At 38.8% G+C, this 17,684-nt stretch overlaps 1 protein-coding gene across 1 annotated transcript; it reads right to left on the reverse strand.

Annotated features, from left to right (window-relative positions):
• Positions 1 to 14,490: 14,490 nt before the first annotated feature.
• Positions 14,491 to 15,381, reverse strand: LOC129753055 (uncharacterized). Its single transcript, XM_055748851.1, has 3 exons — positions 15,200 to 15,381; positions 14,744 to 15,138; positions 14,491 to 14,674 (listed from the first exon to the last, which is right to left on the reverse strand). Exons 1-3 carry the CDS (start codon positions 15,341 to 15,343, stop codon positions 14,491 to 14,493), a joined length of 723 nt encoding a protein of 240 aa, XP_055604826.1. The 5' UTR covers positions 15,344 to 15,381.
• Positions 15,382 to 17,684: the final 2,303 nt, after the last annotated feature.

Here is a 17,684-nt window from a genome sequence, read left to right on the forward strand (position 1 = left end):
TTTCTTGTTATTCAGCATGAAAGAAAAAAAATCAGAAAAAAACATGCCTCAGGAAAACTGCTGTTGTTCATATATTACACGTCCAAAAAAAATTGCCTTATGCATTTGAAAGCTGAAGTTAATGTCTACATCATGAAGTCCAGAAATATTTTTTAATTTTTTTTAATGAAACACAATGGTCACAAAAAGTTCAAAAAAGTGGTCTGAAAAACCTTTTTTTCATTTGATTGCTAGTTAATACTGTTTGAGCGATGGTAGAGTTTTTGAAAAAAATGACTACAAAATTTATTAATCTAAAATTTTTTGTGTTTAGATTTTTGATGCAACAAAAATTGAAATTACTGGAATTTTTCAATTGACTACTTTGCGCGTTTTTTTACAAATTGAAATTTCATCTGTTTTTGTGGTCCACCATCAGGTTGTGTCCGGATATTCAGTGCTTTTACTTTGTTTGAACCAATCAAAATTATATCCATTGGAAACGAAATTTAATATACATTCTTATAAGGTGCAACAATTTACGCTGTCAGATTTCACAAAAATATGAAAATTATAAACGTAAAATCATTTCTTAATGTCTATCACAACAAGCAGAACGCGTCCAGCATAACTCATTTGTTTCAGCGTTGCCATATCCAAATCTGTACTGCTCTCCGAAAAAACCTTTTTCATCTGTACCAGACACTCAAAAATCTGAATCAAAATCTGTACCGAAGAAAACAAAGTTCTGCATTCAATGTGTTGATATGTGAAGATTGCAATGTTGCTTCAAAAATCTAAAAACAACAAAATGTCAGAATTAGAATAACATTTGTTTTTACTAGAAATCGAATGAAAAGTGGGTTTTTCAGACCACTTTTTTTTAACTTTTTGTGACCCTTTCATAAATTTTTTTTTTTTAAATATTTCTTGACTCATTATGCAGACCATAACTGAAGCTTTCATATGCATAAGATAGATATTTTTTGAGTATGTAATGCATAAGCTGCAGTAGTTTTTCTGAGTCATGTTTTTTCGGATTTTTTTTCTTCTGAATAACAAGAAAACTAGTAGCTTTAGATGAATATATTGTTCTAAACATATTTTACTGACATTACAAGGTTTCTAGTGATATAAGTTTCGTTGTATTCGGTTAGATATGAAAAGAGTTATTGTTTATTGTTTATTATGTTGGTATCATCTGACAAAGGTGGGTGTCTGAATGAATATAACTTAAATCTAGGTTTACATAAATCGTTTTCTAGTTTCTTAGTCGTTCACTCATGCTATGCTCAATCCGTTGTTTGAAAGTTGCAATGGACACATTAAAATCGAATAGGGTATAATTACGGAGGAAGCATATTTTTGCGGCACGAAGGGGGTCGTTACTGCCATAGCGCGTACTTCGTGGTTCCAATGAGATCCAGTCTCGATTACGAAGGGTTCGTTCTGGAGCATAAATGTTACAACGGGAAAGCAGCCAACAGCAGTCAATTTCATTTCTCAAGATCTTTGCCACGAACAGTGATCGACCAATGGAATGACGATCCGCCAGCGTATGGAGTCCAAGCAGAGCACATCGTTGTGGATAAGGCGGTAGATTTAACGGGTTTTCCCAAGGTAGTTCACGGAGAGCATACCGCACAAATCGCCGTTGAATTGCTTCGAAACGCGCTACCCACAAAGCTTCAAACGGCCACCATACCAGATTCGCAGATTCCAATATTGATCGAACCAGGCAGCAATATAAAGCTCGTAGGCAGACGGGATCGGTGAATTCTGTACTCAGGCGTATAATGAATCCCAGCATCCTGTTGGCCTTCTCGAGTACCACAGAGTAATGGGGCTTAAAAGTCATATGACGGTCCAATAAAACTCCAAGATCCTTTATCTGATCCACACGTTGCAGTGACTCACCCAGTATGGTGTATTCATATATGAATTGATGTTTCCTCCGACCGAATGTAATAACACAACACTTAGCAACGCTTAAAACCAGTAAATTATCAGCACACCAGTTCACAACCATGTCCAGGAAGCCTTGTAACTCGTAACAATCAGCTAAACTGTTTATGACCAAAAATATTTTTAGGTCATCCGCATACAGGAGAACTCCACAGCCAATCAGAAGCAAATTAATGTCATTACAGAATATTGTAAACAACAGAGGGCCCAAGTTGCTACCTTGTGGAACCCCAGACTTTGGAATAAAATCAGGAGATTCTGCAGAACCAATTCTGACAGCTAAACGGCGATTCGTAAGATAACTTTTTATCCAAGCACATAGTCGTTCAGAACATCCCAAACGTTGCAATTTTTTCAGGAGAATATCGTGATTCACTGAATCGAATGCAGCCGAAATATCAGTATAAATTGCATCAATTTGCTTTCCGCCATCCATTTGTGATATGCAATATGATGTAAAAACTGTCAAATTCGTGGTTACCGATCGTTTAGGGAAAAATCCGTGCTGATTTTCAGAGATCCAGTTCCGACAAGCTGAGAAAATTACATCGTTTACGATCCTCTCTAATACCTTCGAGCAGGCAGCTAGTGATGTGACACCACGGTAGTTGAGAATATTTTGCTTATCACCTTTTTTATAGACTGGGCTCATAAACGATCTTTTCCAGAGGTCGGGGAATTTTTGCTGTTCTAGGGACCGGTTAAAGATGTGAGTAAGTGGTTTCACTAAAAGAGTACGACACTTCTTAAGAACGCACGCCGGAATTCCATCCTGTCCGGCTGATGTAGTATACTTCAGTTTACCAATGGCTTCAAGAACCATTTCCTCGCTTATAGAAAAAACATCCAGATTCAACACATCTATGGGTAACCGTGTGACGGCTGCGAAAATTTGATCAGCAGTTGGCGATAGATCAGAGAAAATACTGGAGAAGTGCATCGCGAAGAGGTTACATTTTTCGGCAGAAGACGTTGCAATTCTATCATTTAGTTGGAGTACCGCAGGCAGACCGGATTACTTCCGTTTTGAGTTGACAAATTTCCAGAACTTTTTCGGATTGCGGCGAAGCTCCCTTTGCGTACGAGCAACATAGCGTCGATAGCAAAAACGGTTGAAACTGCGATATTTTCGTGTAGCAATGTTCAATTTCATTTTCGTGAAAGGGCACCTGGAGCTAGTGAACTTTCTAAGTAATTTAGAACGTAACTGTTTTAACCGCTTTAGGCGTCCATTACTCCAGGGAGGTCGAAGAGGAGGTCGCACCAAGGGTACTGAGTTGTTAAAAACATCATCCAAAATTGAGCTGAATACTCTCATGGCAATATCAACGTCCGTACAATTGAGGAAATCCGTCCAATTGATTTCAGAAAGAACTCGATTCATCGTGTCAAAATCTGCGCGATTGAAGTTGCGAGCTGAAGTATCGAACGCCTCATCAAAAACGATAGGGTTTGGAAAAGAGATATCAAAATTGAACGGAAGATGGTACGTGTCAATCGGAACAACGGCATCGATGGCCTCAGTGACCGAGCTTATTGAGATAGAATCGTCCGTAAAAACCAAGTCCAGCGTTCGGTTTTGAGAATTGCGTAGAGAGTTTCTTTGATCCATTCCATTCAGTTGCATTCCATCCAAAAGTGATGCACTAGCCGATGTTAATACTGAAGTAGAGTCTATCACCATATTGTTACTGTCACCACGAATCCACGTCAATTGCGGTTGGTTGAAGTCACCAAGAAGAATAACGCTGCACGAAGGATGTTGCAATCTAACTTCAGATAAGCCATCATCATGCTGATCGATAATTGATCCATCTTGACTTTTTTCCGGTGGAATATATGCTGTACCAATTAAAAACGAACTATGAGCATGAGAAACTTTCACCCACAAGGCTTCTATGCAATTGGTATTAGTCAAAGTAACCAATGATGTTATAACGATTTGAGCTTGGAGTGTCAAATTGACATTCCTAAGTCGGATAAGGGTGACGAAATCTAGTGCGGATGAGGGTTAAAAAGACAGCCATTCTTCTCCCAAGTAACAAGTTTTGCTTTATTATGGTCAGCAAAATATCGTCAAGACTATAGCATTAATCTTCATAAAAAGCTAAAGCGCATTCTATAACATCACCAGAACTCTAATAAAGCTAAAATATGGCTATTTGACCCTATACTAGAAACGTCATCATGACAAATTTTTCAATCCTCGATAGAATCATTATTTATATATTTATTTATTTATTTATACTAGCAATTCAAGATGCAATCTTATCAAACATTGCAATCGGCTTCCACTGGGGTTTGCAAAAAACATTCTTTATACATCAACTTAACACTTTATGTCTTATCCTAACCTAACCTGGCCAAACATTCTCTCTTAAACAAAACAATGTTATGATTCATTTTGATTTCATCGGGTATCTGGTTCCAGTAGACAACGCCTCGTACGAATAGTGTGCCATTGTAGTGGGAGGTAAGATTTCTCGGGATAACCATTTTTTCTTACTCGATTATTCCTTAGTGGTATAAACTTTTGATAAGGTAGTATGGGGTTCTTGTTGTGCAGATTTTCAGGATCAGCATGTTTGAACGGAGCTTGAAGAAATTGTAGAATGAACAGCCCATGAAACCCCGATGGTGTATGCTGACTCTCGCATAACGGTCCAGTTTGTAAATCTATCTGATGCAATTGTTGATTGTTACGCGTAATCTATCCATAACCATCCATTATGCTTTGAAATTTTGGTCACCAAAGCTTCAACAAAGCCATTTTTAAACATGTTAGCAATTTTTGTTTTTTTTTTTCGATTCTATGAGTTCTCGGAGTTCTCGTAGTTTTTTTTAAATTTTTTTCCAGCAACCATGATGGTTGATGAATGATAATTGCATTATTGAGATATGATCTGGTAAAGCTTAGTTCTTTTAGAAATGGGACAGTTACGAATGCCTGTATCTCAAAAACCATTCGTTTGAACGAAATACTTTCTATGAAGAAAAAGAAGGTAATGTTATTATCTTTCATGAAAAAAATTGAAAAAAAATATTTACGGTTTTTTGTTTAAGAAATTCCTACTTTATTCTTGGTATCTCCCATTGGCCGGCGCACACTTTTTTCAGTCATGGTATTGATCAGTTTCTCCAACTTATACTTCGTAAAATCTATAATTTAGGTGGCTTCACCCTAGATCTTCAATTTCTGATAGTTTTTGGTCCAATACTTCTCTGGAAAGTGGAAACTGGAAGCATTTTAGTGGATACAGTTGTTTCGAAATTAACAAATTTGATTATTTTTGACCACATTTTTGAACGTTTTTTTTCGGTACCGGTTTTACAGCTTAAGAGCTTTGGAACTATCAAAAAATGGTTGTTAGAGGTTGGATTTAAATGAGTCATCACTAGGCAACACTTTCAGCTTATCGGAGAAAATGGTTTTGGACATTTCAGCGGTCTACCCTTGGTTTTTCGTTTATTGAAAATTAAAAATGCTGGTATGAGACTTGACTTCCTTGATGATCCTTAACCGTTGTTGCCGATCATGTGCTTCACTTCAATGCTTGATTTGAACTTTGCGGACATTATTAACAGTGTTTGCATACTTATCCACCACAAAAACTCAGTAATTCATTGAATAATCAACGGTTTTGTCAGCTATCAATTTGATAATGACGAATTTTAAAGGAAACTGTGCAAAATTATTTTTTTCCTTTTCTCTTGCATCGTACATATCTCAAAAACGCATAAATTTTAAATTTTGAAAAAAATAGGTCGAATAGTACTTTTTACAGGCAACAAAATGCTGTCAAAATTTTTAATATCCAATAACTAGTTAACGAGCTATTAGTAAATGAAAGTGTCCCATTTCTAAAAGAACTAAGCTTTAAAATAAATAGCCAAAGCAAAATCACCAATCTTTTACCCATCTTATGAACATGTTTTCTACTTACATATCTCCCGCCAAGAAGTTCGCGGAGTTTTATCATAATAGATAGGAATTATTTCACACGCCTCACGCGACGTCGGTGGTTGCGCCGTTGATGATTGCGCCGTCAGTGATTGCGCCGTCAGTGATTGCGCGCCGTGTCGATTTTAATCTCGCTGATCTGAAGGATCAATTTCCATGCATCAACAAAATGTTTTCAAATACTTGACATTGTGAATCCATCAATATGGCGTCATTATGTGCCCTTCGATTTTGCAACCAACATGGCGTTAGTCAATTCAATGCTTAATAGCTTTTTTATAGTCAGATAAATTATTAGTTTTATAATGGTTTAATGATGACCATATAAAAACCTGAAATTTTACGTTTCTCTTGCAAGCCAATCAGCTACTCGGTTAGAATTTATTTAGTTACATAGTATTCCATCTCACGACATGACATAACTTGACGAACATAATTCCTAAAATTCACTCGGTCCATGGCAACCGTTATCCAATTTCTCGGACATCCCACGTTTGCCAGATCACGCTCCACTTGGTCTTACCAACCCGCTCGTCTTGTTCCTGACGGATTCGTAGCGAACACCTGTTTTGCAGGACAATCGTCCGGCATTCTCGCAACATGTCCCGCCCAGCGTATCCGGCCAGCCTTCACCACCTTTTGGATACTGGGTTCGCCGTAGAGTCGCGCGAGCTCGTGGTTCATCCTTCGCCTCCACACTCCGTTCTCGTGCGCGCCGCCAAAGATGGTTCTTAACGCTCCTCGCTCGAATATTCCGAATGTACGCAGGTCCTCCTCGAGCAATATCCATGTCTCGTGCCCGTAGAGAACAACCGGTCTAATGAGGTTACACTTCGTGCGAGGGCTAAGTCTTCTCGACCGCAGTTGCTTGTGGAATCCATAGTAGGCACGACTTCCGCTGATAACTCACCTCCGGATCTCACGGCTAGTGTCATTGTCTGCGGTCACCAGTGAGCCGAGATAGACAAAGTCTTCGACTATCTCCAGCTCGTTGCCGTCGATCGTGACCTTGTTATTACTGGACAAGCGGGTTCGGTCGGCCTCGGATCCGCACGCCAGCATGTACTTCGTCTTGGACGTATTAATCATCAACCCAATCCTTCCTGCTTCGCGTTTCAGTTTGCGGTAGATCTCCTCCACAGCCGCAGATGATCTGCCGACTATGTCAATGTCATCGGCAAAGCAGATAAGTTGACTGGATCTGTTAAAAATCGTGTCCCGCATTTCGCCCACGGCTCGTTGAATAACACCTTCTAGCGCCACGTTGAACATCATGCAGGATAGACCATCATCTTGTCGAAGCCCTCTGCGCGATTCGAATGAACTCGATAATTCACCCGAAATCCGCACACAGCACTGCGTTCCAACCATCGTCGCCTTGATCGGTTTGAACAGCTTCCCGGAAAAGCCGTTCTCGGCATTTTTGGAGGATTTGCCGTGAATATCTGGTCAGTCGTTGACCGTCCCTCCAAGAAGCCGGCCTGATGACTTCCCACGAATCTGTTTGCTTGTGGCGTAAGGCGGCGGAGTAGGATTCGGGACAACACTTTATAAGTGGCATTGAGGACAGTGATCGCTCGGTAGTTCTTACAGTCCAATTTGTCGCCCTTCTTGTGGCATATCACCCCTTCCTTCCACTCCTCCGGTAGCTGTTCTATGTCCCAGATCCGGACTATCAACCGGTGTAGACAATCGGCCAACTTGTCCGGGCCCATTTTGATGAGTTCAGCTGCGATGCCATCCTTCCCAGCCGACTTGTTTCTGTTCAGCTGGCTAATGGCTTCCTTAACTTCACTCATCTTTGGGAGTGGCTCCTCTACGTCGTTAGCTACGCCTGCGATGTAGCTTGCCCCATCGTCTTGATCTCCTGCATGTGTGTCGTTCAGGTGTTCATCGAAGTGCTGCTTCCACCTTTTAATCACCTCACGATTGTCCGTCAGTATGTCCCCGTCCATTTCGCCGGCACATTTCGGATTGCGGCACGAAGCCTTGCGGGATAGTTTCTGATAGAACTTTCGAGTTTCTTGGGAACGATGCAGCTGCTCCAGCGAGCTGCTCCTCCTCCAGGCAGCGCTTTTTCTCCTGGAAAATTCGGACTCGTTGCCTCTTTCGCTGTCGGTGATTTTCCACATTTCGACGGGTGCCTCTTTGCACTACTGCCGCCCGCGCGGCATTCTCTTCATCCATCACCCTCCTACACTTCTCGTCGAACCAGTCGTTCCGTCGAGTTTGCTCCACATAACCGATGACCCAGCAAACATTTTTGTAGATATATTTCTCAACAAACTTTGCTATACGTTTCATATACATTATAAAATCATCTTATTTAACTCGAAAAAACAGCATTTACGTACTAAAGTGGAGGCAATATACATACATATTTTTTACTTCTGGCTTAAGCGATAAGAGTTGAACGATATACAACACCTTTTACCGTACATCCTGACAGTATGCGAGAGAACGCAAGTTTTGCTCTCAATGCATGCAAACCGTTGCCAGCGACAATATTTGCTGCTTCTCTCATTGGCCAGTTTATCCAAATGGACCCTCTGATTTTTAGAACTCTGGTTGCACTGCTTATCGCAAAGAGAACAACAAGGTTGTTTTCTCGTTTGAATCCCGCACGCGGGAGACAAATTTGCCAACATGGCGGACTTGTGTCATATACGAGTTGGTAGACTTTAACTATCCATTTTTACGATCATTTACTTGGTTTGGTAGGAATTACGATTCGCATTAACATTGTTAACGAGTTGAGCTGACATTTCTTATGCGATGTTATGTTTGCTGGGGACGTTCTCCGCAGCACTGTTGATAGCTGTTTTGATGGTATCCCCCTCCTCTCGCCTCAAGCTTGATATTCTGGGACTGAGCGAAGTCTGTTAGCCTAACACTGGAGAACACAAGACACAGTCCGGGTAAGTCCTGCTTTACAAGGAGAACATTCTACTCGGGAACGAGGAGTTGGTTTCCTGTTAAGCCCACAGGCGCATGCGGCCCACATTAGATGGAAACCGATAAATGAAAGAATAATCGTAGCCAGATTTAGAAAACGGGTTTGAAACCTTACAATGGTTCAATGTTATGCACCAACTGACGTTGCCGATTTGCAGGAGAAAGAGCAGTATTACTGTCAACTGAACAGCGTGGTTAAGCAAATTCCGAAGGGTGACATTCAAATCCACTTAGGTGACTGAAACGAAAAAAAATGGATCCGATAATCAGGACCTTGAGTGCATCTTGGGGCGTCAATGTTTAGGACAGCTAAGCGAAAACAAAGAGCTGTTTGAAGAATTTTGTGGCAACAACAACATCGTGATCGATGGATCGCTCTTCCCTCATCGACCAGTACATAAGGTCACTCGGGTATCCCGAGATGGCCAAACAGAAAATCAAATTGACCACATCTGCATCAGCCGAAAATGGAGAAGGAGCCTTATTGATGTCCGCAACAAACGAAGCACAGACATTGCATCTGACCATCACCTCGTCCTTGGCCAAATACGACTGAGAGTTGCGCGTGTCCAACGGCGCGAGGTGAAAAGGGCATGCATTGAACAGCTCTAATCCCGAGTCTCGGAATTTCCAACAGACGGAACAGTCGAAGAACAGTGGTGTGGAATCAAGAATGCCTTTATCACGACGAGCCATGGTACTCTCGGTAAAGTTGGTGGAAGAAGAAGTGAATGAATGTCAGATGAAACTTGGAGGATGGTCGATGATCGGAGGAAAACGAAAGTCGGAATTGAGCAGGCATGTACCAGGTCAGCCAAAGCAGCCACCTGCTTACGATATGCGGAGCTGGAAAAGGCAGTTTAACGAGCTTGTAGACGAGAAAAGAGAGCTTGGATAAACTTCCTGGCCGAAGAGGGAGAAAGAGTGATCGCCATTGGAGATATCCGATTACTTTATGACATTTTCTGCCGCCTTGACTAATGCTAGAATGCCTCTAAATAACCAGTCATTGACCGATCGAACAGATCAGCTCAAACGATAGACAGAGCACTTCAAACAGCTCTTCCGTGTCACGAATAGCGATGGCCAAAAGAACCCGCAGCTCGAAGCGCCAACAGTAAGTCGCATTAATGGCATCAACTCAGAAGCGCTCTCGCTGGCTGAAATAGATGCAGCAATCAAAGACATGAAATTCGAAAAAGCGCCTGTGATCGATTGCATCCCTGCTGAAATGCTGAAAGCCGACCCTGCCTTGTCAGCACAAATGATGCACCGTATTTTCTCTGGCATCTGGGATACTGCAACACTCCCGGCCGACTGGATGCAGGGTATACTCGTGAAGGTCCCGAAGAAACTAGACCTGATAGAGTGCGGTAACTGGCGAGGCATAACGTTGATCTGTACAACCCTCAAATAACAGAATCTAGGAGAAAATCGACGTTACTCTCCGACGGCAACCAGCTGGATTCCGATTCGGACGATCATGTGTGGACCACATCACAACGCTACGAATAATACTGGAAAAAATCAACCAATTCCAGGACTCTCTTGTGCTGGTGTTCGTTGATTTCAAAAAAGCATTCGACCGACATAACCTTAAAAACAAATGGGCGGCTCTAAGGCGACTAGGAGTCCCAGAGAAACTAGTCCATCTCATCGAAGCACTGTACGAGAAATTTTTGTGCAAGGTTTCGCACAACGGTATCTTGTCCGAACCAATCCCGGTAACTGCTGGAGTGAGAGTCTCACTGTGAGACAGGGATGTATCTTATCACCGCTACTTTTTCTAATCGTAATGGATGAGATCTTGACTGGATCGAGGATTGCCGTGGAATCTTTCGAAATGGAACAACTAAACGACCTTGACTTGGAAGACGATATTGTTTTGCTCGCTTAAAGACAACAAGACATGCAGAGCAAACTCGACGACCTCACCGAAAGCTCCTAGGCAGCAGATCTCAAAATCAATGTCGGATAGACCAAGTCGATGGAAAAGCCAGATCTCTCTACGAACGAAAATCCGAATTTTCAACTCAAACGTCAAATCCGTGTTGTTGTATGGGTGCGAAACTTGGTGTACATATGCGATGACGAAGCAACTGCAAGTTTAGTCAATTGTTGCTTGCGGAGTATCATCCGTGATTGGTGGCCTGGCAATTTGATCTCAAATAAGGAACAACATTGGCGGTGTCATCAAAGGGTGCTAGAAATCGAGATTCGGGAACGTAAGTGGAGATGGATTGGGCACACGTTGCGAAGAGATGCAAACGAGATTTACAGAGAGGCGCTTGAATGGATTCCAGAGGGACATCGAAGGAGAGGTAGACCCAGAAACTCGTGGAGGCAGAGCTTAGCCACCGAAATCCGAACTGTCGACGAGAATCTTGACTGAGACCAAGTGAAGACGCTGGCTCTTGATCGTCAACAATGGAGGTATTTTACCACGGCCCTATGTGCCGGAGATCTAACGCGGGACCATTAAGTAAGTAAGCAAGTATAAGATGCCGATCATGTGCTTCACTCCAACGCATTATTTGAACTTTGTTGACATTTTCAATATTATTTGCATACTTTTACACCACTCACATACAGAATTTTTTTTTAATATTCAACGGTTTTGGCAGCTATCGATTTAATATCATATCAATGGATTTTTGAGGAAACTGCAAAAAATATTTTTTATCTTTTCCTCTTGCATCGCAAATATCAAAAACACGTTATTTTTAAAACTAAAAAAAAGGTCAAAAAGTACTTTTTACAGGGAACAAAATGCTGTCAAAGTTATGTATGTCCGATAACTAAGACATTAACTATCAGCAAAAAAGAGTTTCCCATTTCTAAATGAACTAAGCTTTATTAGAGGTTCTGCAAACGATTTGTAATTAACATGAGGTCTTCTAAATGGCAAAAGAAATCACCAATTTAAGCCTGCATAGCTATTGATTCTTCAAGTTTAGTTTTTTCCTCTAGTATCAATGCTATCTCAGGAGATATTTTTGCTTTGATTTATAAACTAGAATGAGCGTTTGAAATGATTCAAATTAGCTTTTTTTCATTTTATAGGACGTCAATTTTCAGTTGGAAGAAAAGGAGTAGGCGGCGACCGTGACTGACGGGTGTGGTTATTTTTGCTGCTGATTTTTACTCCTGGAAAATTATTTTATTTTCAATTGCGAATTGTTATTTGGAACAAAAGTTCGTACAGAAGTTGGATATTATGAGTTTGCGTCGCGTTTGTTCTAATTTTGTTAGTGTTTTGAGGTCCAACAACCCAGTTCATTATTGAAATTCTAGTGGACGATGTGCATTGGCTGTTGAAATAGCTCGGGCCGGTGCCAGAAATGGAAGAAAATTTACAGCTTTACTTGATACTTTCTTCGAATCTTTCTACAAATCAGAGCTAAGTATACCTTTATTGTATCCAAATTGAAATTTCTGGTTTAGTAAGGTAGTTTATAGGATAAAATGTGTTTTTTTGTTTTGCTATCTGCCGATCAAAGTACAAGTTACCGCTAAACAAAACTGGTCAAGTTTCCTAGCTGTTCTTAATGAAGATGTATTTGGCAGATTTTTCAAGAGTCTACATAGTATTTGCGCTGAATATATATGTTTTTAAAAATATTGATAGAAAAAGGTTTTTTAACGGGAATCATAAATAAACTCATATTGTCAAGATTTTCTAATTAATTCCAATTGTCAATGGCAATGATATGATAATAAGATATATTATTAAATAAGAAACAATAAAAAATGCATAATTAGAACGATCATTAGTGCAATTTTTACATCAGAACTTTCAAAACGTTCTGTGGAAATATCCAAACACGTTTTGTTTACTATTTTTAAACATCTGCAAAAGCCCAACGGCTTGTAATAATATTTTTAGCACAAATAAGACACATAATAAAAAAAAATTAAAGAACGACTTTAAATTTAATGGATGATAGAGTTTTCAAATAATTTTATTTTTAGTTCGAAAGTTATTTCAAAGTATTTATAATTGTTTATCATATATAGATTTTTATAGACTGTAAAAGTGTTGCTGATTGTTGAATTGTGAATTCTAACGATAATGATCATGCTTTGAAATAACTCTACGGAAATATGACTATTTTCCTTGATTTTGTTTGTTTTAGATTTAAAAAAATGTATTTAAGAGTTGCCTACTATCGGTTTGAATGGCAGCATTGGAACAAAACTCCATTTGACTTGTGGTATACTTAGGGACTAAAATGACTTCGTTAGGGAACTTCAGTGACGAATATCAAAGGACCTTATTTTAACAGCTAAGCTACAACTGTTTTGTGATTTAAGTCTTCCTTGATTTTTTAATTTTTTTGGTCATTTCTAAACCTACTTGAAAAAAAAAGTTTTTTGTCCAATTCTTAATTTTTTGCACTGTTGATCATTTTGGTAGTTATCGACATATTATCGTTTTTTAATATTTTGATCAAATTTGTATTTTTTTTTTTACTTTTTTAGTGCTTTTTTGACATTCTTGTCACTTTTTATGATTTTTGGTATTTTTGGTATTTTTTTTTACTATGAATGGCTAACTTTTTTCTCTTCGTGCAATCACGAAATCAAACTGAGGCAAAGAGTTGATTTGCACTGATGAGTTTCCAAAAACGATCTTATTCAGTTTTCACAACCTACATAACAAGTTAAAAACTAGAAGGAACAAAAAGGAGAACCACTTTATCCATCAACAAAACTTTAATAATTTAAACATTTTTGTATAAATATTCTTCGAAATTTCATAGAAGTATCTTCAATCTAAAGGATCGTTTTTGAAAACACATTAATGTATCAGGAACATGAATTAGGAAAACAAGTTAGTTTAAAGAAAATTCATACATTTGTTTTACTTTACTATTAAACTTTTTTTCACTGCCTCAAAGTTAGAAAAATAGGAGTTTCCTTAAGAAAAATCTAGGAGCATAGGAGGTGTAGGAAAACCCGATCGCACCATTAACCAAAATGGATCCTGATCTATAACCTTTTCCCTACTAACAAAGCCCTTTCCATGAATATAGATTCGCAGACGTATAGACGGTTTCTATAGTTGGTGATATTGACTTACCTTTGTTTCTAAATTTTTCAAAATTAATCTTTGAAAAACAAAGAGACAAAGACAAAAGGTTGTTAATTGATCCTATGAAGTATCCAACTAATAATCCCTCCTTCATTCCTCATTGACTACTAGGACGTGGCCGGCGCCGTTATTGATCATTTTCAAAGGGAGAGCATGAGTTTTGTGTATTGTGAATGAACTGCTAGTCCCAAGCACCATTCTTTTGGCCCTTGCACAAAGCTGATGGCCTCGATCAATCACGGAGTAGCAACCATTGGCGAGGTAGAACTTGTTCTGCTTAGCCACGCCAGCGATCATGGAATATGAAGTGCGTAAGTTGAATAAAGTCTTATCAAATATGTTATCTGAAGTTTTAAATGAATTATCATATCTAAGCACTTCAAGTTCAATGATTTAAGGTGGATATGAGTAGTCAACTAAGCTAAGCTATAGGACGTCAATTTTCAGTTGATGGAAATGGTTATTGCAACGAAGCGCTCACACACATTTTTTCGCGTCCCCGAAACTCCCCATGGCACGATTAAATAGACTGACTTTATTCAATAGCGTTTATTTCATTTTCCATCCCCATAAATCCAGTTATGTCACTCAGGAATGACTTCCTACATTTTGGAAAAAGTAAATCACAGTTCGCTCCTTCTTTCCCCAGTTGCTCGGCGCTTTCATACTTAGTTCGCATCCTCCGTTCGTGGGGCTCAAAAGATTTATGCTCTGAAGGTCTGGAATCGAAACGAGAAGATTTTACTTAGTGATATGGAACACATTCCGATTCGAAGGAAAACACTCACGTTAGCACAAAGTGCAGAATTTCGGTGTACAAATTTTCCTCCACATTGTGAAACGGACTGTGGGCCAATTCGCAAACACTTTTCACCAGACAATCTTCATCGTAGCCGGAAAATTCGAGAGCTTCGTTCATTGCCGTGTAGATGTCGCCGGCGCTGAGTTGTCGATTCGACCGACGCTTCCTCGATGCCCTGGCCGTTACAACTTCCGTTGGCATCAATCGACCTTTGATGACGTCGATAAACGCCCTGGCAAACGTGGGAGGTTTGTAGAAATCCATCAACCGATAGGGTAAATTATAATTAACCTGGAAGCCAATGTTGACACCCAAACGACGGAATGGATATTTCTTTTTGGGTTTGAAAAACGGCGTTCCGGAACTCATACAAATCGAAAGCTGAAATTATAATTTTAATTAAAATTTAAGAATCAAGTCAATGTGATATTGAATTTCAAACCTGTAAAGTTGAAAGGGTCGGAAAAACTAACCCCACGCCCCGTCCTTCACCAACATCGTTCCGGAAATCAGTTTCATTAGCCGAAGAACCATGAACAGCATCAAATACTCCGAATACGATTGCTATCAACAGAAGAATCAACATATTTAATTCAGATTGCTCCAGTTGCTTCACTTGCGGCGTTTGAGTTAATCAATCCGAAACTAGAGCTATCAATCGTTGCATTTCGAGATGCCGAACGAGTTGTCCCCAGTATTTGACAAATATCGAGTGTTAATTGGTTCACGGTCTAGGGAACAGAAAGTGTCACGGCACGAGATGCTCCGCACAAACTTTCATCTCATCTCAATCTCGTTCATTGAACTTGCCCAAGTTTGCGCATCGAATTTCACTTTCCAATAGGAGGAGACAATGTCAACATTTGTCCCCTTTCAAGTCAAGTAGGTACAGTTCTTTAGAAAAAACGATTGAATCATTGATAATTGCCAATGATTCTTAGAAGGTTCTTCGTTTGCTCGTTTATTGTTTCTAGGTTTTATACAAATTAATTGTGATTCGTCTTGACTCAAGATAACAAGATTTATTTTGACTTTTTGTTCTTTTTGGTCCTTTGAAGGATCATTCAATTTTTTCATGAAACTGTTCTGGAAGTGTACCGAATACCACCTGTTTTACTGTCTGATGACATGAATATTTAACCCTTTCAATACCGAACAGCGATATATTATTGTTTAGTACACTCGCCAAAATAACCAAACAATGATATTTAGACCGATGTTGCTCTGTATTTTCTATTTAAAACTCGTCACAAGTGATCTTTGTTTAGAAATAAACGTACAAAGTATTGGAATAGTATGTTGTCGAAAGGTTGTTATCAGGTATGATGTACGCTTCATTGGAAATTTGTCGAATTTAATAATCTAAGAATGCATGAAAGCACATACTTAGACAGAAACTGAAATGTTTTGAAATAAAGAAACTATTTTATGAACATTTGATTACGTCCTGTTTTGGCTTTTAACCCATGAGTTTGAATAAATATTGAAAAAAATTTATGTCATTCTTCTTCATTTCTTAAACAAACTGCTGTTTAAATGTTTAATGTTGTTTATATCACTTCTTCTTTTGTTTTTATAAGTACCAATTTCTGTCGGTTATTTTTGCCATGCTCTTTTTGCTCAGTATTAAAAGGCTTAAGACCAGGGTTGTCAAAATTTTTTTCTCCAAAATTCAGGGAGCTTGAAAATAAAAATCAGGCTAACATAAAATGCTTGAGCTGAGTGCCTTTTTGGTCACCGTTGTAAAATGTTGTGGCACAACTGATACACAGTACCGTTCATTTTTCTTTCACTGTCACTTCAACCTTTAAACGCGATATTTTTTGTTTCATACCTTTTATTCGTATTTCCTAGATTGGCCAGCTTTAACACGTTTAACTGACGAAAAATAACATTTTTCCAATATGTGATTCAATAGTTGAATGAATAGTTGAAAGAAAAATTCCGATTTCTATAGGACAGTGAACGAATGTTTGCATACGACAAGTACATTTCCTGAGTTTTCTGATTTTTAACACTAAACATACCGACACTTTGTATATACCTATTCATACCGCGAGCGGCAAACACTGTTTTTGCTAAAACTCCCTTGTTTCTCAACCGATTTCTACCAAATTTATAGTTTTGAAAAGCTTATAACTCGACTCAAATATATTTTTCAGACAATTTCCAGCTACAATCAATAACTTTAAAGTTATTTACAGTACAAGAAAAATTTTATGAAAAAAAATGCTTCAGGAAAAAGGTTGTAAATCAGTTATTAAGTGCTCGAAAAAAATTTCACTTAGTGCCTGAGAAAGCTGAAGTTAGAAGCTATGTGTTGCACATACGGAAAATTTTTTTAAAAATTTTCTAAGAACATGGCCACAAAAAATGTAAAAAAGTTGTGTAAAACCCGTACTTTTCAATCAATCAACCGCCAAAGCTGTTCCTGTTACAGTAGAAAATTTTGAAAAAGTGAATTGAAAAGTAGACGTAATTTGTCACATTTTGGCATCTTAAGATTTTTCAAATACTAAATACATAATTTTTGACGGCTTTTCAAAGGTAGTTGTTTTGCGAACTTTTTATGAATCTGGATTTTCTGAGACAATCCTTACACCCAAATTCAGCTTTGCACTGGATTTTGAGTACGTTAACGTATAGTTTAGGCAATAACACTATATGGAAAAGAAAGCAAATTTCATGCCGGTTCTAGTGATGTAACTGCATTGGTGATTCAATGCTTTACAAAAATATAATAAATATATTTCTGAAAGTAAAACCAGAAAATTTGAGCGAATGCTCGTTTGTTTTTTCGTTTCCTTTCACCCGTCTTCGTGTGCAAAATAGCTTTGAGATATTACCACCCACTGCGCCCGTCTGCCAAGCAAGAATTTGTGCTGACTTCTCAAAATTCAGAAACTAGTTCACTGTTTCATTTATCA

Source organism: Uranotaenia lowii, chromosome 3 (assembly GCF_029784155.1).
Source record: "Uranotaenia lowii strain MFRU-FL chromosome 3, ASM2978415v1, whole genome shotgun sequence".
Classification (NCBI taxonomy): Eukaryota; Metazoa; Arthropoda; class Insecta; order Diptera; family Culicidae; genus Uranotaenia; species Uranotaenia lowii.